At 39.5% G+C, this 24,337-nt stretch overlaps 1 protein-coding gene across 6 annotated transcripts in view; it reads right to left on the reverse strand.

Moving 5' to 3' along the window:
* IMPG1 (interphotoreceptor matrix proteoglycan 1) overlaps nt 1-22,680 on the reverse strand; it is a 71,783-nt gene extending 49,103 nt beyond the window's left edge. For 5 of the 6 annotated variants that reach the window (XM_080998856.1, XM_080998854.1, XM_080998852.1 and 2 more), the window contains exons 1-2: nt 21,982-22,680; nt 8,444-8,677 (exon numbers count right to left, since the gene is read on the reverse strand). In XM_080998856.1, coding sequence (XP_080854982.1) covers nt 8,444-8,677; nt 21,982-22,048 — 301 coding nt within the window. In that variant the 5' untranslated portion in view covers nt 22,049-22,680. Of the gene's footprint in view, nt 1-8,443; nt 8,678-8,792; nt 9,021-21,981 lie in introns of those variants that run through there. The other variant, XM_080998853.1, reaches the window with a different exon arrangement.
* Nucleotides 22,681-24,337: the final 1,657 nt, after the last annotated feature.

Below are 24,337 nucleotides of genomic sequence, written 5' to 3' on the forward strand. Positions count from 1 at the left end.
TACACCCATTCTTTTCCTTTTGGGAAGAAATGTGCAGTATGCTCATCAGTATGTTTAGTCAGAACTAGTCTTCATATGTTTATTTCATCGTTCATTTTTTTACAGATTTGTTCAAAGCAGCTTACAGTATAAGAACGTCACACAATACCATAAAATACCTACTAAAAATGGACATACACACACACAACATTCATATATCAAAAAACAGTAATAGAGGAACAGAAATAAAACCACAAAGCCAATAAAATAATCAAATGTCTTCCAAAACAGTCGTGTTTTTGCCAGATGTGCATAGAAAGATTAGCCTGATAAATATGCATTGGGAGGGCATTTCACTTAAGTGGGAGTTACTCAGAAGTAATTATTTATTTGTTCAATAAAGCTTACAGTAAAGCCACTTACTCCAAACGATAGACTTTGTTTCCCCAGTGATATGCCTTTTTGCGACTGTAATTCTACATGGTTATAGTTCTATTCAGCCTTCTCCCCAAAATGATTTTTTAAAAAATGTTTCAGAAAATCATGAGGTCTCAGCCGAAGGGAAGACATAGAGAAAGGACAGCAGCTTGCTCAGCTGTAATTAGGAGGTGAACATGTTAACTCAGTCATGAAGCACTAATTTCTTCAGATTAATCAATAGTGAAAATCATGGGTATGGGGTGGTTATTGAAATGTTGGCTCCTTTAGCTGGGGTTATGATCAAGCGGCAATGTGTGGTTGGAAGAACCAGGCCTATGGCAGGAAAATTGCTCTAAGTATGATGGTAGTAAATAAAATAGCAGGCTCCAAAGAGTGGCTTTTAAAAGTTACATTGACAGGTGGAAATACCCTGGCAAGTACAATAATGAGAAATGCCTTTCCTCTTGATTTTCTACCTCAATCAAACAGGCTTCTGCTGCAATAAAATATGTCAACTCTAACTCCCTGTGAGGCATGTTTTATACCCCTACTACTCCAAGGCTCTGTACACACTAGACATATTTAGTGCACATTTGAAGCACATTAACTACCTTTGAATTCGGGGCACTGTAGTTTGTTAAGGGTTGCTGGAAACTAACTCTGTGAGGGGTAAACTATGGTGCCCAGAACTCTTTGAGGGAAAGAAAGTGCTTTGAAGGGCAAGTGCAAGTTGCGCATGTATTAGCATCTGAATAATCAGAGATTTGGATAGATGAAACTGCTGTTTGCAAAAAGCTGCACTGATTGAGGTGGGGCGAATTGGTGACAACAAATCATATAAACAAGAGATTCGAGCTATGGGCCAAGTAATAGCTTTTTAGATATTTGGTGGCAATACTACAGAACCATCATTTGAGTACATACACCCACCCAGTTTTTATATCCTGTTCTAGACCTTGCAAAACTATTCCCCACCCCAGGATTTCACAGTGCTTTATACCTGTACCCTATAAAATCTAAAGCTAGCCACCAGAACTAGTTCCTAGTGCTGCTGCAATAACGAAAGGTGACTATGGCTGGTTCCTATTGGAAGTAAAGTATTTTCCTCACATTCATGCCCAGATAATTCCTGAAATGGTTTTCAAAGGGTTTTAAAACCCACACTTTACTGAAAGCATAGTTATTTATCAGCTGATCCTCATGGCTCCTACTGCAGCCTTTTACAGTGTAGGACTACCAATATGATACAAAAATGCTCTTGAAATGGTGTATTTCTGAAAAAAAGTGTTTTTCTCTGGGCATGCCCTCTCATTCATTACATTTGAACAGTAACCAAGCTACTGAAGCGGGATCAGAATCCTGTGGTAAAAGGGAAAAACTCTCCTATTATTCCACAGAAAGAATTGCCTAGGCACAGATGGAAATAATCTAGCCATAGATAATGCCAATTCTAGTGTACATTTTATCCCCACCCCCCCAGAATCTATTGACTCATAAATGTTATACTGTCTGAAGTATAATTATGTGGTCCTATGCATCTATATTCCTGCTTCATTTGTTGTCGTTTCAAATGACCCTCCAGGAAAAAGAAAAGAAAACCTGCTTTGATGTATAGTCCCCATGGAAACAACTCTCCTCTTTTGTACATTGGCTCTAATTTGTTAAAAGTTAAAGTGCTCCCTCTCGATGCTGAATAACTAACCGAACCGCATGCCAAAACTGTAGCTACTGGTGGAAAATAACAGCCATCGCAGCTGTGGAACAACTGCTGGCTTCTGTATCATTTGGGGAAATAAAAGCAAGCATGTGCAAAGGCACAAAACTAATAAGGCTGGGATGACGCTTCAGAACAAACACACAGTAGGGTAAAATCTCATGGCTGCAAGGAAGAGTTCCAAGAGTCCCCTCTGCTCAGCCTCTGTCAGCAGCCTAGTGCAATTAATACAACAAGCTCCAAAAAGGAGGACTAACGTGCACACAAATATTTAACAACCTGCTGTTCATAAATGAATGTGTGCATGTCAGACTACACAAGCCCATTAATTAATTCCTAACAAAGAAAAGCAACAAGGATTTGTTTTTTTGCCATATCGTACAAACCAGCTTGAATAGCTTTAAAAGGGAGCTGAAACGTATGTTGTCTGAGGGAAGTTTTTGAGAGGAAAAAACAAGCCAAAAACAAATTTCAATTGGTTCTCCCCCCCCCCCTTTTTGATGGGGAGGGAGATATATCAATGGTGGCCTTGATCCAATGCTTTTAGCACAATATCCTGTCCTCAAACAATGGATGGAAGGTATAGATGCAAAGGAAGATGGCAGTAGTGGCTGGTATACATTGGAACTGGTGGGGCAGAAAGGAGGGAGCCAACAGCAGGTGGCGCTAGAGCCAATGACTGGCAGAGCCAACTAATTCTACTTCTAATGCCTCCATCCTTCCTGCTGAGCTCTACAAAAGCAACATGGAAACTAAGGAAGAGGAGGAAACTGGCAGCCAGGGCCTTTCCCCAGAACAGGGTTTTTCATGGCACCCTGTGATGCCTTGAATGATGGTCAGGAGTGCCATGGGCAACACTGGCCTCTGTCCCTTTTTCCTTCTCTCCCTTCTCTGATGCCCTCTCACATTTCTACCTACCAAAAGCTTGCACAGCTGTTTGTTGCAGCAGCCCAGGCTACAAGCTTCCGAGGTGCATGGTGCCTCTGGGGCTGGCCAGGAAGTGCTTGGTGCCAGGAAAAACCCAGATGTATGGCAATATGGTGGAAAAAGTAGCAGAAACCGCTAAAAGCCTAAAAGCCTAAAATCACTATTTTCGGGGCTCAACAACTTTGTAGGTGTCAGGAATTTTACTTTTTGAACCCTAATATAACAGGTGCCTGTGGGAGTTCTTTCCATATTCACCTGGATATGAAATGCATAGTTTCCAGATGCAATGAAACTCATGACATCAAAACCTCCATACCTTAAAGACAGCCCTGAAAAATAAAGCTCAATCCCATATGCATGAAGAGAACTGCAGTCTAAAATCAAGAATTGCTATGCAATTTAATTTTGCTAATGTTTTTGAAAATCCATTTGTAGAATATATAGGCAAGGACTGCATAGAGAGAGAAAATGCAAGGAAGAATGAATGCAAGAAAGAATGAACGAAAGAACGAAAAAAAGATTCCGTAAGCTTTTATCACAAACCTCATAAAGACAGATATTCTCACACTTCATAATTGGGAAGAACAACTGCTGTTCTTTAATCATATGGTGGTGAATAACCACACATAGAAGCATTATTGTGCATCTCGTATAATCAACATGAAGTGCTGTCATAGGTGTTGCTGCCCTGCACGAAGGCCCAGGGTGGCATCATAATTTGATGCTCAACTCAGGTTTGGGACTGATTACAGAAATAAGCTCACGCAGCTGCAATCTGTATCTTACTATTGGATAGTTAGGAAAAGTAGTATAATACATAATTTAGGCAAATAAACCCAAAAGTTTACAGTAGACTACCATCGCTGAATACTAGGAGACAGACTAGTTTACATACTAAATAATCAATGCACCTTTATTATTATCATCACCATTATTAGTATTTGGGTATCTAAATTGGTAGCAAAAGTTGGTATGCTGGATTTGATTTGATGTATCTGCTGTTGTTGTATGTGTGCCTGTATATGATTGCTTTTTTATATATGCAATTGCTTTAACCGTTTTAAGATATATAACTTTGATCATATTGTGAATCACTTTGGAAGGTATCATGCGAAGCAATTCATAAATAAAGTATTCTCCTGAGGGGAGGGGAGAAGAAAGAAACTTGAGGAACTGTCACCATTGATATCCCTCTGTGGCCTCTCCTCCCGCCCAACTGCCACCATGGGGGGGAGGGGATGGGGGCTCTGAAGGACCACCTTGCCCAGAGGGGAGGGGAGAAGCAGCAGCTTCTTCCAAACAGACAAATTGCCTTATCCATTCTGTTGCAACAGTTTCTGAAAAAGCAATGCTGACTGTTGTAGTAATCTTATGTAAACTGCTTTGTGAGGTCTGCCTGAAAAGTGGTAAATACTGTGAATAAATAACCCATTGATGAGCCATCAACTAATCCAACTGCCTAACAAAAGAAGCCTTTGCCACCGGAAGCTTTAATACTACAGTAAATTATAAATAACGGAACAGGTAAGAAATATTACAGAAGTATGTGCACAAAATAAGAACCATGTCCCCCTCCCCACTGCTTTCTGTTTAAAGTGATATGATAGATGTGACTATATTCCTTCTTTTGAAATGATCCCTTTGAATGGGCTCATTCCTTGGAGGATGAATAAATAACCTTTGCGTTGATAATACTTCCTTCAGTGGGTCAGGGGCTCCTGGCAGTGGGTGATTAAATCAGAACATAGCTGGGTTTGTGATGAGTGCGCAAGACCGCATGGTGACTTGCCTGCCTGGTGCAAAATGGCAGATCACAACTCATAAGTCATCTAGATAGCCTGTACAGCTCAGGAGGAGATCGTGATCATGGTACGTATTGGTATCAATGACATGAGGGAAAGTAGTTGTGTGATCTTGGCAGCAAAGTTTAGGTTGCTAGGTAGAAAGCAGAACCTTCCAAGGTAATTTCTCTAAAATGCAACCTCTTCCACATGTGAGGCCATCTACAGCTGATGAGTCTCAATGTGTGCATGAGATGGATGTTTTAGATTTATTAGGCCCCGGAGAATATTTTGGGCCAAGCCAGACCTCTAGAAAGGCTCCACATGAACCAGAGTGCAACCAGAGTGCTTGCACTTAAATTTAAAAGGTGGCTGAGCAACTTTTAAACTGATCCCTAGGAAAAAGCCAATTGGAGGGGAGGGCCGTGCAGTTACAGATGAATCATCCCTAAGGGATGAGGGTGAAAATGTTTTTGATTAGAGTAACTAGGCAATGAAAGTGCAGAGGGGCATGACAGGGATTCACAAAGGCCAAAGCACCATAGAGGAAAACACACATGCCAGAGAAATTTGGAGAGAGGCACCATGTACGTGTGTTTATATGCTAGAAACTTCTGAGCCAAGATGGGTGAACCAATGAAGTGTTTGATTTTAAAGGAGAGCATCAATATAATGGGCAAAACAGAAACATGGTGAAGTGGAGAGAAAGCCAGTGGGACAAGGCTATCTCTGGATACAAATACAAACCAAAAGGGCATATTAGGAGTCGCAACATTCTTTACTATAGTATCGAATGAACTAGAAATACAAAAAGGACTTCTCCACAGAATCACTTAGGTGGCAATACAAGGCCCTAAGAGTAATTTAGTACTAGGAAGGTACCATCATCCCCTGTTGAAAACATCCGGAGTGATTTTGAGATATAAAGTGAAATAAAGGAGGAAGCCGTAGGAAGAAACATTGTAATAATGAGTAACTTTGATTACAATGTTCCAGTGATGAAAAAGAAGTAACATTTCTAGGTGCCCTTAATGACTAACCTAAAACAGTTGGCCATGGAACCAACCAGACGAGAGGCATCCATGGACAGAAACTTGAATGGTGCACAGGACCTGGTGACATGCAAGATTTAAGTGTTGTTGAACTGATTGCTAAAAGTTGCCATGGTGCTACCAAATTCAACATAGATTTGAGTGGGAAATTGCCAAGGAAGCCCAAAACAGTTACTTCAAGGAAGCAAACATTGTGACTTGGTGAATTCAATAATGCATTCTCAAGAGTACCATCTCTGCCATAGTCTTGCTGAAATAAAAGGGTTAATCACTGTGCAACTTTCTTTTCCATCCTTATTAGTTCATTCTAGGTAGCTGCTTAGGGTACTTTTTTGTAAGGGTAATACAATGATATAAAAAAACAACATCCCGAATTCAGGTAGGTAGCCGTGATGGTCTGATGTAGTAAAAATAAATTAAAAAATAAAATAAATTGCCCAGTAGCACCTTAGAGACCAACTAAGTTAGTTCTGGGTATAAGCTTTTGTGTAAGTGTGCACACACACAAAAGCTTATACCCGGAACAAACTTAGTTGGTCTCTAAGGTGCTACTGGACAATTTTTTTAATTTTTAAATTTATTTCAACTTCCCGAATGTTAAGAGCAAAGGAGACAGAAACATCACACTGAGGGGGCTGTTCCACAAACAGAGAAACACCACTGAGTAAAACCACTACCTAAGGAGTACCTCAGAGGCTATTGAAGTAGCTATACCCAGAATATGCCAGCACACCATGCTAACCCGCCCCACCCCCTAGTCTTTGATGCTTTAACTGTTCCTTGGCAGATGAACTACATCTCCTGCTCAATCCCTATTTGTTTAATGATACCAAGTAACATTCAGAGCATGCATGCAATCCTGCAGTCAGAGAACACCAATCTGCAGGCCACACCCAGCCATGCCTTCTCCTTGCCCCACACCACATCTTGTGGGGATTTTGATGGGATTTTTGTTGGGATCATAGCATAAAAAGAGGAGCACACACAGCACCAGTTTTCTTCCTAAGCATAATTACTATGCAGGGAGAGGATCTTGCTGGAAAGGGAATGGTTAACCATACTCCTCCTATCCCTGTGATCCTAGTAATAGTGCTGCCTCTTGCGGTATTTAGGTCTTGAAGAAAACAGGTGCCATTCTGGGCAAATAGGAAGCCATCAACTTTTACAGTTCTAGGTTGGATTTATTCCATTCTATAAAATGGCAGAAAATTTATCTGCTTGCAGTTTTTCTGTAAACACCACAAGTTCCTGATACACATGAATCATTTTTAACCCATTTGCAAAACTCATGTGTGACAAAACCTATGGCACCGCGGCTGATGAATTATTCAAGATAATGTATTATATACGTTCTACAAACATTCTTGCGGAACATCTTAACTCTAACTCACAAAACATAAATATGAGAGATGCAGAAATATGTGGAACTGCATGACAATTTTTCTGCATTTGCTGATGCTCCAGAAGAGGGACAGCATTTATCATATTTAGCAGACAAACTCAAACAGCTTCACTAAGCTATTAAATTTGTCTTGGACTGCAGGTGTACGCTATCTGGATCCTTTTAATTCAAAGCAGCTACATCATTATAAACAGCCCCTCAAAAGCCTGTGTGTCTTGGAAAACCTTCCTCCAACACCCTTCTTTTGGCGTGGTGCAGCACAAATCTCCAGATGTCCATAGGTTAGATACAGTTCTAAGTGATGCAGGAGGGCATAAAAGAATCCTACTTCTGCCTTGTGCTACTTTTCCTAGAACGAAAATGCATCATCCAGAAATTCATGTGACACAGCTCTCATTGGGCTGTACTAGGATTCAGTGTGTGTGGAGGGCAAGCTGCCTCTGGAATGCTGTTGGTTCAACACAACATCTCTAGAATTAAGCTGCAATTTAATAAAACAACAAACAACAAGAACCCTAATGGATCAGAAGACTAAGGGCTCATCAAGTCCCATTTCCCACAGCAGTCAACTACCTGCCTCTGTGAAATCCTCTGGGAGTTGTAGTCAAGCATCATTTTGAGGACACCATTTTGGTTACCCTGGGTTTACATGGTTACTTATGAAGAGATGAAACGCAGGCAGAACTGACAGCACAAGACCAGGCTGACTGTTTGTCTGATTCAGTATAAATTGTTGCTTATAGACTGTTTGTCACATTTATACCTCACCCTCTCCCCAAGGAGATTGGAGCACCATAAAATACATTAAAAATTATCTCATTTTAGCATCAGACAACCTTGTGAGCTGGCCTAGGCTGACTTTCATTGACTTGCCTTAGGTCATCCACTGATCTTCACGGCTGAGGAGAATTTTGACACCAACTTCTCCACAGCCAAACTTTGAAGTATAACACTGGGACCCCACACGGTCATTTTTAATATACTGGCAGTGTTGCATCACTTATATCAGGAAAGATATAACACTGCCTACAGAGTCACTTTCAAAGTCTTTTCTTGCAAGAAAAAGCAAACATGTGGCCAATAGGTTATGGGCCAATAGGTTATGGGTACTTGTTACAAAAATAATTGCGTGGTATATCGAAAGCAGGTCAAATTGTGGCATGCTCACCTCTTAGCCTATAATAAGCTTGGTGGCTTGCTAAAATTTGTTTCACTGACTCTTGAGGGCAAACCTTCACTCCAGTTGGGAAAAAAGAAGACCTCTTTGTTCGATGTTTCGCCATATCAAATATCCTTCGGATGGTGGATACTTTAGACCTCTTTGTTGTTCTTTCTGACTTTTCAGACCCTGAAGCATCTGCAAGATGTTTTGCTTCACCGCGATTCATTTTATTAGGGGTTTCTGTTAAAGGAAAAGCAAAGATAAAAAAAATACATCAATAAAATGCTATACAGTACACAGATGGTTGTGGGTAGTCAACCCCCATTTACTGAAAAATAAGGAAACAAACTATTACCTCAAAATACCAACAACATGACAAATGTTTCATTATAACTTGCCTCTGTTACAAGGAACTGGGTGTAGATCTGCTGTCTAACCTATGCATTACTGTCCACTGTGCTACATTTATCTTCTCTTTCAAGTCAAAGTGGGTTTGCCTGTTGCATCATTCAGCAGCTTATGCTTGGCTGTTTTGAGTCACATGCACTCCAGGCACTCCCAGCCCCACCAGGATGCATCTGCTTCTGGCTCATGAAAGATACCAAAGCACTGGGAAAGTTGTCACTAACCTTTTTGTGGGAAATTATGCAGGAAAGTAATCTTTAATAAACGAGAGCAGAACTTTGTACAGCGTATTTGCTAGTCTAGATATTATGCCTAACACAACTTGATACATGACATACTAATTCAAGGTGCGTGTGAATTTTTAAGTTAACAGTAAGGAAATTATGAGCTTTGAATTTCAATGGCTAAAAAAAAAAAAAAGCTGCATTATCAGTTTCATGGAGATAATGAAGGAGCAGTCAGTGAAGTAATTATATTTTCAATTTTATTCACTGATGCTTAAAAAAATTATAATGTTGATTTTAAATGAACTTTTCAAGATGCTTTGGAAGCATTTTTGCAGTTCTGTCTTTTAATTGCACAAGCAACCTAAAAGAAGGAAAGGTAAATAGCATCCCAATATTTGTTTAAAGACCTTCCATGAAAAGGAAATGGTAAAATGTGTAGATAATTGGAAAACTTTCTGAGGCAGAAAATATTTGTCTAGGAGGCCAACAATATGTGTGTAGCTAACTTAGATACCAATGAATTGACTGTAGATGGTAATTGCATTTGGAAATAGTTCAAATTCAGTAAGGGGCAGAGAAAAGGAATCAAATGTCTTTCAAGAGAATCAAGCTTACAAGAAAATAAGAATATTAGGAAAACTAAGAGCTAAATATTTAGTGGAGCATGACAAGTTTCCACGTAGCAGGAATGATCTACGTCTATAGTTTTCTCTTACTCTCTGAAATGAAGAATATAGCTTCAAGCAAAGCCGTAAACATTCATTATTATGTCAGTGGTTGTTAGATAGATGAAAAGAAAATAAGAGAGAATATATGCTTCATTGTGATGATTTGGAATTGAATGAATTGAATCTGAACTGACAGGAAAAAAATTGGGGGGAGTGACACTTCCGGTAATATGTCAGAGAAAAAGTAGCTTCCTTTGTGCATTGGACTGTTGCATAATTTCTTAATTAACATTCCAATGGATGTCTTTTTCAAAACACACAAGCTGGGAACAGTTATTCCAGTACGTTTTAAGACCATTTAGACAAGTGCTCTTCCACACAGAGAGTAAAACACCTGGATAATATGAGTCTGGTCCAGAACTATTCTTTTGCGCAAATCTTAGTGTTGGTTGTAAGGGCAGGGCGCGCGCGCACACACACACACACACACACACACACACACACACACACACACTGAGCTTCTAATATCTTACTGACAACAAGGAAAGAGAAGACAGCAATGTGGTTCTGCCATATTTCTCAGCTCCATTTCTATCAACAATCATTTGTTTTTCACTAACCTGTGACCAGGCAAAATGAGCATCAAACACAAATAAAACAGTTTGCCGAAACAGCACACCTAAGAAGGAGAACCACACGAGATATTCAATAATTGGGAAGGCTTTGACAGGGGCTTGTAAACAATAACAACAACAAACAACCTTGCATGAACTAAGGCACTGCCAAAGTGGAAAAGCAGCACTATACAAAAACTTTCAATCATAAGGCACAAATGTGAAGCATGTATGGAACAACTTCTTGATAGTTCAGTTGGCCTGAGACTCTTAATCTCAGAGTCTTGGGTTCGAGTTCCATATTGGGCAAAATGATTCCTGCATTGCAGGGGGTTGGACAAGACGACCCTTTCAACTCTACAATTCTAAGGAAGGGGCGGGGAAAATAAAACCTTGATTTTGCTGTAAACTTCTATCTATTCTTTCCCAACCTGAAACCCCACAGATATACTGAACCTATCAGCCCCAGCCAGCACTGGCCTAAATTGATTCACAAAAGTTCTTATTTTTATTTGGTTAGTTGTTATTTGTTCATTCTGCGATCCAGCATGCAGAATGGGCACAGCAACATGTAGGGCTGGCATAAGGGATTGCACTTTTCTCCTACTTCTTTTCCTGAGACACAGCAAACTCCATTTCACTCCTGTTGTGGAGATGACATTATGGTTTAAGTGAGTGTGAAGTATAGAAATTGTTCGTTTTCAGATTATTTCTTTTTTAAACAGAGTTGCCATGCTATTTTTGGTTGGTGTTTTGGTTTGAATCTATCAGGAACGTAGAGGCTGTTGCAATCATAGACTGGGTCAAGTGCGGGGTGGCAGATGAGAAGTCTTAAACATGTGCTTTACAACTGGTGTACTGCACATGGACACAACCATTAAGTCCAGGATCTAAAATTACCTCACTGCACTGCTGGTTTCTTATACAGTTGCCCCTCGGATTACAAACACCTCGGGTTACAAACACTTTGGGTTACAGACTCTGCTAACTGGGAAGGAGTACATTGGGTTAAGAAATTTACCTCAGGATGAGAACAGAAATTGCGCGGTGGCAGCGGGAAGCCCCATTAGCTAAAGTGGTATCTCAGGTTAAGAGCGGACCTCCGGAACAAATTAATTTCGTAACCAGAGGTACCACTGTATTGCTAATTTGCCATCAGTACTGGCAGTCCCCCCCTCTCTCCTCCCTTCCTCAATCATGGTAAAACCTCTGGTCCTTCTTCAGAATGAGACAGGGAGACAGAAAGCCTCACAAGGTGGGTGGACAGAGATGGGTAGAGTATGGCTGGTACAGGCAGTGAAGCAAGCAAGTGGGAGGAATGGTGCTTGGTGCCTGACACAACTGTCTCAGATTGCCTCATTAAAGTGACAACACAATGTAGTTCACATGCTGGGTTGTTGTTTTTTCCTGGGCCCAGTAAACAAATCTATTATTTTTCATTCAAGATCTGTTTTTCACTAACACATTGTGAAATTTGAACTCAGGCCTTCCTAGTCCCCATCAAACACTCCACTGCAGGAGTGAGGGATTTCTGGCCTGCAGGCTAAATTATGCCCATCAGGGGTTCTACTTTTGCTCAGAAAGCTGTTTTTAGCCAGCCATGCCCACATGATGTTAGGTGTAGGGCAGGTAAAGCCACAACTGCAAATGAATAATTAGGAGCCTCAACCTTCCTAACTGGTGCTTACATTTTGACACCTTTAAATGGTGCAAATGCAAGTCTCTTTGGGGTTGGTTCCCCTTAAAAATGCCTAAATCGGGGTTTCCCAAACTTGGGTCTACAGCTGTTTTGGGACTACATTTCCCATCATTCCTGACCACTGGTCCTGCTAGCTAGGGATGATAGGTGCTGTACAAAAACAGCTGGAGACCTATGTTTGGGAAACTTTGGCCTAAACAAAGACAGTCCCTTGCAGATGGCATAAATATTTGCTGTTAAGGACAAAAAGGAAGCATCCAGAGGTTTCATTTCCCATCACTTTTGTGAACACCGCACATACTTGCTCTCACATGATCTTTCATGTACTTTTCATCACTAGGCACAGTCAAGGCCCTCCCCTCCCAGACCAGGGGGAAGTAAGCCAGAGAAAGGATTCATAGAAAGACGAAAACACATTCGCCTGCTTTGTGAGGTAATTGTATCTCCCCTGTAATCCATTTCTAAACTATAAATCGATAAACCCAATATCCCGTGTCTTCAAGCTCTCCACACTTGGAAAGATCATTGTTCACCAGCTCCTCCCCTATATCTTACTTACATAGATATAGTTACTAGTAATTACATACCTTTTTTTCCACCAAAGAGCAAAACCAACAAAATGCAGGCCATCACATTGAGCACCTTTTAAAATATCTCACTTGCCAAGTTCTATAGCTGCTCAGTACCAATATATCCTTTAAGAAGTCCTGTGACATGAAAATTACTTGTACTACTATGAATTCCCTTCCTTTCCTTCTGTAGGCGATTAAGCTTGACTCATCCTAGCTTCACATAATTCTAAATCCTTGACAGGTGAACTGTGATATACCTGTTCTCTCTTTTTTAAAAAGTCAACAGAAGTTGATTAGTAGGGTGTTGACGATCCATTCCCATTTGCACCTGATACCACAGCCAACCAAATCATTTTTAAAGGTGTAGTTCTGCTTTCTCCCTGGGGAGGGCAAAATGCATAGTAGCAGAACTCACCGTGTGTCTTGACTCTTAACCATTCTCTGAACTGTGGCAAGGTGCATAGCTGGCCTGACTCTGCATAAGGCTGCTCTCTATATTCAACTAAAGAAATACAATTCAAACACCAGAAAGGAGCAAAGGGCCTTGCTGTAAAACACAGTGCTGGACCAGCAACCTCCCATTCAATTGCTTGTGACAAAGAGGAGTATTCCAGGATTAAATAGCTAATCTGTTCACACTGAGCACATATATACATCGTGTGAAAATTCAGGACAAGGATATATGAATTTGTCTTGCTGAATCGGACCATATAGATTCATGTCTGAGAGTGGCCAACTGTTTGGAAGTCCACAAGCAGGGCAAGAATGTAGGGGTGTTGATGGAGCTCACCTAGCTTGTCCCAAGAAGGAAACGTTGGCAGCTCAAAGAACAGGAAAGAAGAGTTTGGATTTGATATCCTGCTTTATCACTACCCGAAGGAGTCTCAAAGCGGCTAACATTCTCCTTTCCCTTCCTGCCCCACAACAAACACTCTGTGAGGTGAGTGGGGCTGAGAGACTTCAGAGAAGTGTGACTGGCCCAAGGTCACCCAGCAGCTGCATGTGGAGGAGTGGAGATGCGAACCCAGTTCCCCAGATTACGAGTCCACCGCTCTTAACCACTACACCACACTGGCTGGTGCATGGTATCATAAGCCCCAAAGTATCCTCCATCTTGGATTAAAATCCAAGTCTGAGAAGGATTTCCCATTTATCCTCCACCCCACCCACTCACTTTAAAACATTCACTTGGTGGAACAGCTTAGTTCCCTCTCTCAGTAAGAGAGGCTGCTGTTCAATTGTGCCGGGTGTAAGCATGCTTTAGTAATTTGTGAAAGGATTTGGCCCTAGAATCCATTTTTAATGTTATGGCCAATTCAGAATATGTAAAGTAACAGTTTTAAGAAGTGCTTTTGAGTATCCTGCATTGTTGAGTAACCATGTTGTGTTCTACTTCAGTCCTACCACAGCTAATGGCAGGACTTGTCAGTCTTGGGCTCCATCCAGCTTCTCGCTCTTTAGAAGCACTACATATATGAGTTTGTCAATACATATATTTTCAAATAACCTCAGAAGCATGGATAGCTAATCTCCAGCCTCAGATTTGCCACATATAACAAATATTTTATGCTATTATCAGCGTTGTATCTGCATGTGACATATTGGCTAAGCATGATAATTTTGCCCTTTTACTTAGTTCTGGTTATTTGCAAAGGCATTTCCTGATTTCTGTACTGTGAAGACAGCTGTGGAAATATTCTACCCCCTCCCCAATTATAATTCAATTGTAGATAGGCAGACATCTGTCTCACACACCGCTGACCTTTCATTATCACTTAACATTTATGTAACATTTTTCTTATTCACAAATCTGTGCAAATGTTGACTCACTGGTACGTCTTTGAGGCACTATTCTTTCTATTAACAACTCTTTCCCCTTGCCATGCCACCTAAATTCTTTTGACAGTCCTCCTGGAACAAGCTAGCCCTCAATGTTGGTGCCCTATTCATGGCAGCACTTGATAGCATCAAACACTAGATCATTTCATTGGTTGATGACAAATTGATTGACAAATAGTGGATTCAGTTGAGGGGCACTGTCACAGCTGCCCATAGCAAAAAGCATAAATAATATAGTTATGTAAAATAGAAGACTAACAAAATGTAGAATGTGGACCAAACAGCTGTAGGTGATCGCATAAAACAAACCTGCTGAAATTTGAATAATTTTGGAGGAAGGGGCAATAATATCCTGAAGGTCAGCCCAATGCTGGAAAGCTATGAAAAGCAAATTATTTCTGTCCCATAAGATACTTTCAAAATGCAGGCAGGACTGCCTGATTGATTAGCAAGGCATACTGCCTTCAGAGTACAGTGGTACCTTGGGTTACATACGCTTCAGGTTACATACGCTTCAGGTTACAGACTCCGCAAACCCAGAAATAGTACCTCGGGTTAAGAACTTTGCTTCAGGATGAGAACAGAAATCGTGTGGTGGCAGCCTGAGGCCCCATTAGCTAAAGTGGTGCTTCAGGTTAAGAACAGTTTCAGTTTAAGAACGGACCTCCGGTACGAATTAAGTACTTAACCCGAGGTACCACTGTAGACCAATTACTAATGGGAAAAGTTGCATAAATTCAGAGACAAAAGCAGTATTGGATGACAACTTCCCCTTCCAAAAATTATCAAGTGGATAATTTTATTAGCTTTCTTATATATGCTGCTAAGCAAGCTAAGAACAAGAATTACATTTTCAGCTGCTGCACTGCTTGTATTTAAATTACCAGGCAAAACTAATGATGGAAAGGGAGCTTTAATAATTAAATACAGATCAGTATTTAAATGTGGCAGATGGGCAAATCCAATCAAGAATGAACATTGCAATACAGTCAGAACAAAGAAATAATACTTGAGTCTGCCAGCTGAATAAGAAAGACGTATCACTCACATACTATACAACTTGAGCAAATTTTTCCAGTAGCAGAATTTCCCATTCAGTTCAATAAAGGGGGAGGAATATTCACGTTCAGAACTTTCCCTTCCTTATAATACAAGTTAAAAGGGTAGCTCCTGCTTGTGTAGAGCTTTGGCTGTGTATTTGAAGCTGCTAGAGTAGGACTAATTCTGCTCCCTTCTACTGCTTGCTAAAAGTTTGGTTTCGCAGCCATTCATCAGCTCTCAACTGGATGTACTAAAGCAGCTGGCCCTTAGGGAATCTTACTATTTAAAATACCAACAGTAAGCGCAACAAATGTATAGAGCTATACAGGCTCTATATAAATGCCATCACCCCCATTACATGCCTTGACCTTACCATTAACATTTTGCCTCTTTATAAGGCAGTTCCAAACTTATACTATGAAAGAGTGTGAAGACTAGTTCAAAGTAGGATTTGGTCCTCTAGGGAAAATAAGAAAGGAGCTGAGTTGGAAAGAGCTGGCTGGTTCTTTGAAGAAAAACATAACACAGACTCATGCACTAAACCACTTGGAATACCTTTTAAGAGAGGTGGGACAAATAATAAGTTATTCTTAATAATAAATACTTTAAAATTCAGAAAAAAAACAGCAGTTGAAGGGACATTAAAACACACTGTCTACCAACAACAGTTTTCATTTTGGTACTTGCCCCTCAAAAATGGCGGTGCCTTTTTGGTCCCCTTCTGTGCCTTTTCAAAATGCCTTCTTAATAAATTGCTCACTTGAGTTCCTAGGGGTACCATTCTTCAGTGACCAGCTCCTTCCTCAGTGTAGAGATGGGAGGGATATTCAACTGAGTTTGCATTTAAAGGTGAACCTACCTAATGTGCAATACAGGAACTGAAAGATAAACAGCCTTAGAAATCTACACTTCTCTGTATTTTGCAAGCGAGTGAGTTTTCCAGTCAAGTAATGCTTACAAAAATGCATACTCTACGGCAAAGATTGCACAAAAAGGTTGCATACCTTAATGAAGATACCATAAAACTGTATTATTGCTTTGCATAAAAATGTTAGGCAAAATTCCATATAGAACTGTGTGTATTAGGAGAAATTCACACTAAAACGCTTATGAATTTTCACGAGGAATTAAAAAAGAAGAATTTGCAAATGGATGTGGAAATGTGGAGAACTAAACTTAAAATGGGAAAAAAGAGAAACAAATAAACCCCAATCCATCGATTCACTCACCCCTGCCACAGAGTCTACAGAAGTGACTCAGAATAGGGATTGTAGGCTGGCCACTTGCACATCACCAAAAAAGAGGAGGCAAAGACATTAAATTTGCATGTGTTAACTGAAAAGGATAGATACAAATTAGTTTAGAAATGATTCCTGTAAATTATTGTTCTAAATAGAAACTCAGCACATGACACCATATTGGGAAGACTGTGATCAGGTGATCTGTAAGCTCATCAATCTGTTGATGAGAAACTTCAATGTCTCTCTTTATGGTTCTTTGTCTTTAAACCAGGCTTGGGCTAGAATTGTCCTCTGTAAATATGGGCACATGACCATCCTGGGGGAGTAGATGGAGCTTGTCTCCAGTGCACACAAATGCAAATGCATCCATATGAACACACAGGCAACTGAACAGCATACAGATTGCAATGCTCTTCTGACCGGTTTGAAGTGACAGTAAAATTATGAAATTAAAAAGAAAACACCAGACCACAGACTACAATAGAGTGAGCTTCCTGCCAAGAGTACAGTACTACTCAATATTAATTTGGGCCTATTGATTTGGATCATTATTGTACATTATTGTATTGGATCATTATTGTTATTAGCATTAGTTGCCTTGTTCTCGCACTCCAGAGTTCTCTCCCCCCCAATTTCCCTGTTATTATCAAGTCTACGTGTCTCAGAGGAATAAGACACTAGTCACCATGCTATCAAGAGTCAAGCATGCAATGCCTCTATCTAATCTAACTGACCAACACAGTCAATTCAAACACTTCATTGTATATATCTTCTTTCAGAAGTAGGCAAAAGGCTTCCCCCTCCTGATCTTAAAACATAATAGTTTGGACACAGATGGATGGTATACAATAAATATTACAAGCATATCTATCATGATGACTAGTTTATCCCTATGTCATATTTATAAGTAATACTTCAATAATGCAAAAAGGTCACTCCCAGGTCTTGTGTTAGAGAACAGGTTGCATGTGTTTAATACAACCAATACAACTGCCTATAGCATTTCCACTGTGAACAGAAAATTTAACTTGTGGAATGGCGTTGAGCACTCAAAAGCTTGTAGCCTTGCATAAACAAAAGAAAAATTGTGATGAGGGCCTCTTGGTACAGATATTTTTAACCTTCTTCTTGAGGTCAGTTATATAAACAGAGATCTTTAACAGTTGCTAGTCACTGCTGAGGCCGTCAGGAGGGGAAGTGGAAAGCCAGAAGTAATTAGAATGATTTCTCAAAGCACATAGAAAGCTTTTGTGCGCCTGTCTGAATAAACTGGTGAATATTTATCTCTGACCTAAAACTCACATTAGGCTTCCATGAACCACATGATCCTCGTATTCTTTTCTGAAAAGGAAAGGACACAATGTAGAGGTACTTGATCTCAATGTGTAAGTAATTTAGACAGAGAACATGTCCACACATTCATATGACTCACCGAGTAACTCCTGAATCATGTGATGATAACATGGATGTGTGAATTATGCTTTGATGCCATTCAACAATATTGCACTGTTTCAGCAAAGGCAACACAGTGTGTGATAAGTCACCAAGGGATGAAACACCATCAAGAGATAGTACATTCACATGTGGATGACCCAATTAAATGCAATATAGGGTTGTTTTAATGCTTTCAGCAACATTTCACCATGACATAATTTTCATGTACAACAAAAGGAGTCAATAATATTGTGACAAGAATGATCATGCATCTTGTATTTGTAGTTCAGGGTGTGGAAGGAAAATGACTAGAATTCTGCTAAGGAGGGATGTATGTGTGTTGCCAGCTTAAGAATATGTCTGAACAACGATTGGAATTATGCCTAATATTCATGGAGCCCGAAGAGGAAATTCCAAATAGCTTTACTGTGCTAAGAAAGGATGAGGAAGTACCATAGGTCAGTGGCACAGCACGTGGCTAGCAGGCAGAAAGACCCAGGTTCAATCTCTGGCAACTGCAGGTTGAGAAAGGGCTCTGCTTGAAGCTCTGGGGAACTGATGCAAATCACTGTAAGGACAAAACTAAGCTAGATGGAGCAATGGATTTGGGCTTGGTAATCAGCAGCTTCCTATATTCCTGATGTGGGTCAAATCATCTGGAAGTCTCCTCCTAACATTGGGTGTATTTCCCTCTAATTCTCTAACAAGAAGACTTACGATTATTATTATTATAGTTTGTTCTTTATACCTGTGCATTGATATTTGGAATGTTCTTGAAGTTGCACCTTCAAACCATGAAGATATACTATTTCAATTGTGTCATGGGGGAATTTTGTTGCAAGGATAATAAAGTTATTTAAATATAAGTAGGAAGTCATTATATAAGTCAAATTAATGCTTTTGTAGCACTTTGTCCATGTATGACAGAATGTCTTGCATCTGCCTTTCATTTGGGTATCGGATTCATTCTGAAATGGTGTTTCGTGTCTGAGACCCATTATCAAAGCTAATAGTTGCTGAAAAACAGAGGTAGAGCCAAGATTAGAAACTGAATTCTAGGATGTGGCTTAGATTGCTATGTCAAGAGTAGGCCCGTATACACACCATCACAGTAAGCTGCTATGCCATGACTGTCCACATTCCAGTGTAGAATCTAACATGACAGACCTTCCTGGAAGATGACATTACTGTTGTGGAAAGTTTCCAAAAGATAGTTGGATGAGGAGAACCTACATCACAATGTGCTCTGGGGCAGCTGCATAATTGCTGTCCCTGTCTTTACTCAAGCAAGAAAATGATGAGCCCAGTATCAAAGCGGTCCTTTCATCCGAACAAATAATTGAAGTTTCCTAATGCAACTCTCATAGTGTTAATCTCTGTCCAGGTATAATGACAACTTTCTGGCAGTACATTTAAATAAAATATATATCTGCCCAAATTTCTAGAGGCTAGCCATGTTAGCCTGCTGCACCCAAAACAACAAAGCCTAACAGTGTGGTCCTAACCATTTCGACTCAGAAATAAGTCCTATTGAATTCAACGAGGCTTACTCCCTGGGTCTGTGGAATTAGGATTGCCATTTAACAAATTCATTATGATACAAGCCTTTGTGGACTGCTTTGTGGACATGAAAGTTTATGCTATGATAAATTTGTTAGTCTTTGAGGTGCCACAAGACTCTAGTATCAAGCGGGTAGGGTAGGGGTATCAAAATATGTGCATGCATTTTCATGCCATACTTCCAAAAATGAAAAATGGGGAGGGGGAAATCACATTGGGAAGACTATAACACAAACTGACAAATACCAGCACTGTTTAAGATAAATCTTCTGATCTGTCATAGCCCCTATGCACAGAAATAATCTTGAGTTAAGCTGTCTGGTGCAGGTTCAAAGTATAAGAAAAAAGAGATTTTATTATTTAATCCTTTTCCTGTCCCCTCCTGACCCAGTAGTTGCCTTGTGCCTTATCCTCCAAATGACGACTTCTTGGGGAAATAATTCATAATCTCTATCAGGAAGTTTCAGATAGTCACTTTCTTTTTCCTATAATGTCATCCAGTAACTCCTAATTTCAGACGGGTTGAAATCCTCAAGAATTATATAAGAACAAACATATATTTCCGTATAATAAATTTCTTTTTTTTAAAAAAGGCTACAAGATTCATACCCTTGTTAATTGACAATCTGTCAAATAAGTTTGTTTTAATTGCTTTAAAAGGTTCATTCAATGCAAGAGCAGTGAATCTCTGTCCACATTTTGCTTATAGCTCTTGCTGCAGATAAACATTCACTTTTCTCTAGCATCCAGGTGTCCCAATTTTTAAAACAGTATTAAAGGATTATATTAACTGGATTGTGAAAATGAAAGATGGAATAACAAACAATGGTTTCAAAAGACAACTGTAAGTGGTACTACTACTTAGCTAAATTATATTTTTCTCTAGACAAATATTCTCAATGTTGATTCTGATCAGTGTTTGCTACAGCTATTTGAGTACGTTAGTGAATGATTATACTTCCTATTATCAGGCAGCTTAAGAAAAATAGCAGAAAAATGACTGCATTGTTTCATCTAGAGACATTATTTCAAAACAGTATTGGGAACACACTGTCATTAATCTATCCCTACTCATTTTGACAATCCAATAAAAATAGATTTGATCCTGAATCCTGTTTGACGTTTCCCTGCACAATGGAGATGTCTGGTATATGTATGAAGTTATTCAATAATGAGTGAGGCAGTCTAAAATCCACTCATTTTTTGTACTTCACTTTTCATGGAAATATGTTGGACAAACCCAGAGTTGGAACGTGGACTGAATCCTTGCATTTAAAAAAAATCCAATCATAGCAATGTGAATTTATCTATTTATTAAAAATGAAAGAAAATCAGTACACCAAATGAACTACTAAATAATAACAAAATCCCCCATCCAATTGCTGTTTTCTGTCTAGAAAGAAAAAGGGAAACGTAACAGTGACAATGCTGTTTCTGTTACACAAAATTCAAAGCATGTGAACTTTTCACTTCAGAAGGAAGTGAAGGAAGGATTCAGAAGGAAGATAGCCCAGTTCTGATGTAGACTAAATGCCTTTGCTTATATTAGGACTCCATTCTAAAACAAAGTGAGACTTTATTTGTTTGTTTTTTAAAATTAATTCACTGCAAAAGTAGTATGTACCATTTTATTATCATTGTTAGTTCATGCCTTTCTCAGCAAACACTTAAATAATGTTTTTAATCCCTGTACAGCATTATCATTAACACATAAACACCTTGATGGCAAGTACATCTGCAATTTGAACTATAGCAGTTTCTCTTAAAATGAAATGGAATCACATTATTCACCCAAAAGTTATTTATAATTTAGCCTCACTGAAACTAAAAGGAAAAGTTGGTAGTGAATTTGCAACTAACTTAAATGACCAACTTTAGCTGGATTAAACATTTTCAGCAGAAATCCATACTTACCTCTTCACACTTATTGCCTTTTTTGGTTTTGAGATTATATGTGTCTTGCTAAAAGGTCTAAAGCGAAGTGCATCATCGACAGAGGCTAATTTGACTGAATCAGGCATACTAGGAATTTTTATGAAGGGTAGCACAAAATGTTTCTGCAATACAGCGGTAGTGAATAGGAATAACAAATCCTATAGCAAAAATTACTCTTCAATGAAAGCATGCCCAAATCTGGAGTGAAAAACACATTCGCACAGTAAATTTGGCAATTGTTCCTCTCAGCTAAACCCCCTGCCTCCCCACCCCCAACTGAAGCATCAAGATACTTTAAGATATACTCACCTTTGCTTCCTTGAACTTGGAGCGCGAGCCAAATTATAAGAAATATTAATCCACTTTTCAGATGCATGCTGCTTTTTTATCATTCACAATGTTCAAGGCTGGTTATTCAGGAAACAGAATTTACGTTGGACTGACTTTAGGAACAAAACTTCCTACTAGCTGCGTTTCCCACCCCCCACCCCCCGAAAGGGGTTGCCAAACCCCAAGTCGTTTAGAATGCTCTCTGGCCTGATGTGTAATAACAGGTGTGGATGCAGAAAACCTGAGCAAATTCTCAAGCTCACCCCTGTAACCCAGAGAGAATGAAAGTAGAACTGGAGTGAGAATTCGGAGAAGAGTGACGAAGTTTAAACAAGAAGAAAAAAAAGCAGTGTCTGTTTCTGGAATAAGCTGTTTATCTGCTGCTCAGACATAATCCCTCTTATGGTCCAGCTGGAGGAGCTGCCTTCATCTTATTAACCTTCTGGAGTGGCATCTGTCAGCTCCCAGTAGACTTTCAGTAGCACCATGATAAACAACGGAAGCCTTCTTCTAGTGACCATTACCTGTCAACACTTGCCATTTGGACATCCCAGTCATGTGGCCTATGTCACATCAAGAAGCATCGGCAAATGACGGCAGTAGGAGAGCCCATTACTTTGGTGAGGTGCAATCATAGCTAGCGAACATCCTTTCAGCAAGCTGACGGTGCGGAGCCTTTCCCTTAAAAACAAACAAACCAAACCATGAAAAGGCTGCTTTAGCAATGTCTGAGCAAGCAATGTCATGACTCAGCAGGAAAGTTCTGTAGCTGTCACAACTTGGAGCATCCAATTCCAAATTAGATTAGGAGGGGGTGGGGAGGGAAAAGAAGGTTTCATGGGCAGAGACAGGAAAGTAAGAGGAATGCATTCTGCAGCCTGAAGCTGAACAAAATTTGCAATACTGTTAATGCTAAGTATTTTCTTCTACACTTCAGCATTCCATTCCATAATGATAGTTGGACCTATTGTAACATTTACCTATCCTATATTTGTGCCAGGGTACGGTTATCTTTATTTGGTTAAAAAGAGGTTACACGTCTTCCAGAAAAGCAGGGATAATGATGGGATTGGTCTTTTCATTCTCTTGCATATCTTTGTTTGCCCTGGTTAGGCTTCACACTGTGAGATTCACTGGCGGCAAGAAACTTTCCTAGCGCTGCAGGAACAAGTTGCTCTCAGAACAACCTTCATTTGAACCTGGTCAGAGTTCTATTTTTACTTGGGATTTAAACAATGGCAGAAAAAAACAAAGATCGCCCTCTTTGATCTACTTGTGGCAAGGATTACAAAGCCGCTGCTGTTGGGACCCCAAATTGACCTACCCTGCTGCCTGTTTTTTATTTTTATTTCTTTACAGTCTTTAGGAATATAGATTTATGTTTTCTGAACAAATATTTCTTCCAGCCTGCTGGAAATAAAGAGAGAAATTTGTGCCAGGAAATTAGCCATCTTGAACAATGGAATTCTGGATTTACTCTGAGCTACACATGAGAATACCAACAGCACTATAGCTATGGTGATATTTCTTCTTTCATAAATACTGGGAACAACGTGCAACTCCAACCATAATTAAGCCATGTAAAAATCACAACATGAGAGGATGAAAAGACTAAGTTTTCTGTTCTTTAGGAGATTCTGTTCTTTTACACACTGCAGGAATTCTCAATGCAACATCACCTCTGCAACGACAATGAATGGATTTTCGAGGAGGACTGAATGTTCTCTGAAAGCCTTGTACTTGCTCTGTAGCCAAGATACCCATTATTAAAGGATAATTAACAAAATAGATAAACATAATCATGGTCACTAGGAAAGGCAGAGAAATGGAATCAAAGTTTTTGAAGAATGCTTAAAAGCATTGAGCCCAATACTGAAATACCACCTGGCAGAAACAAGATTTGATTATTAGTTACCCAGTACATATTCAGAACAGAATAATCTACTACTTAGCATATTACTAAATTAATGTGTGTTTGCACAAAATTACTTCGCACCAGCACTCTCTCATCAAACTTTGCCAATGAGATTGTAAGTGCATTAAAATTGACCAAAAACTGATAACATATTTTGCAAAATTTCCATATTGCTAACTTTAATAAACTTAAGATATACAGCAACTTTCTGAAAAGACTGCTAATCTTCTTTTTCACAATAGACTTAACAGCACATTTTAAAACATAAACATAAACACATCATACCATTAGAAAAGCCCATACAAAACACCTACACTTCATTAAAATGTATATACACACACAAAACAACTTCCCATGACAGCCACTGGAAGTTTTGGCAGCACATTGATATGAACAACACCATCTCATATGGGAATAAAC

Source organism: Podarcis pityusensis, assembly GCF_964106645.2.
Source record: "Podarcis pityusensis genome assembly, chromosome: 3".
Taxonomy (NCBI): domain Eukaryota; kingdom Metazoa; phylum Chordata; class Lepidosauria; order Squamata; family Lacertidae; genus Podarcis; species Podarcis pityusensis.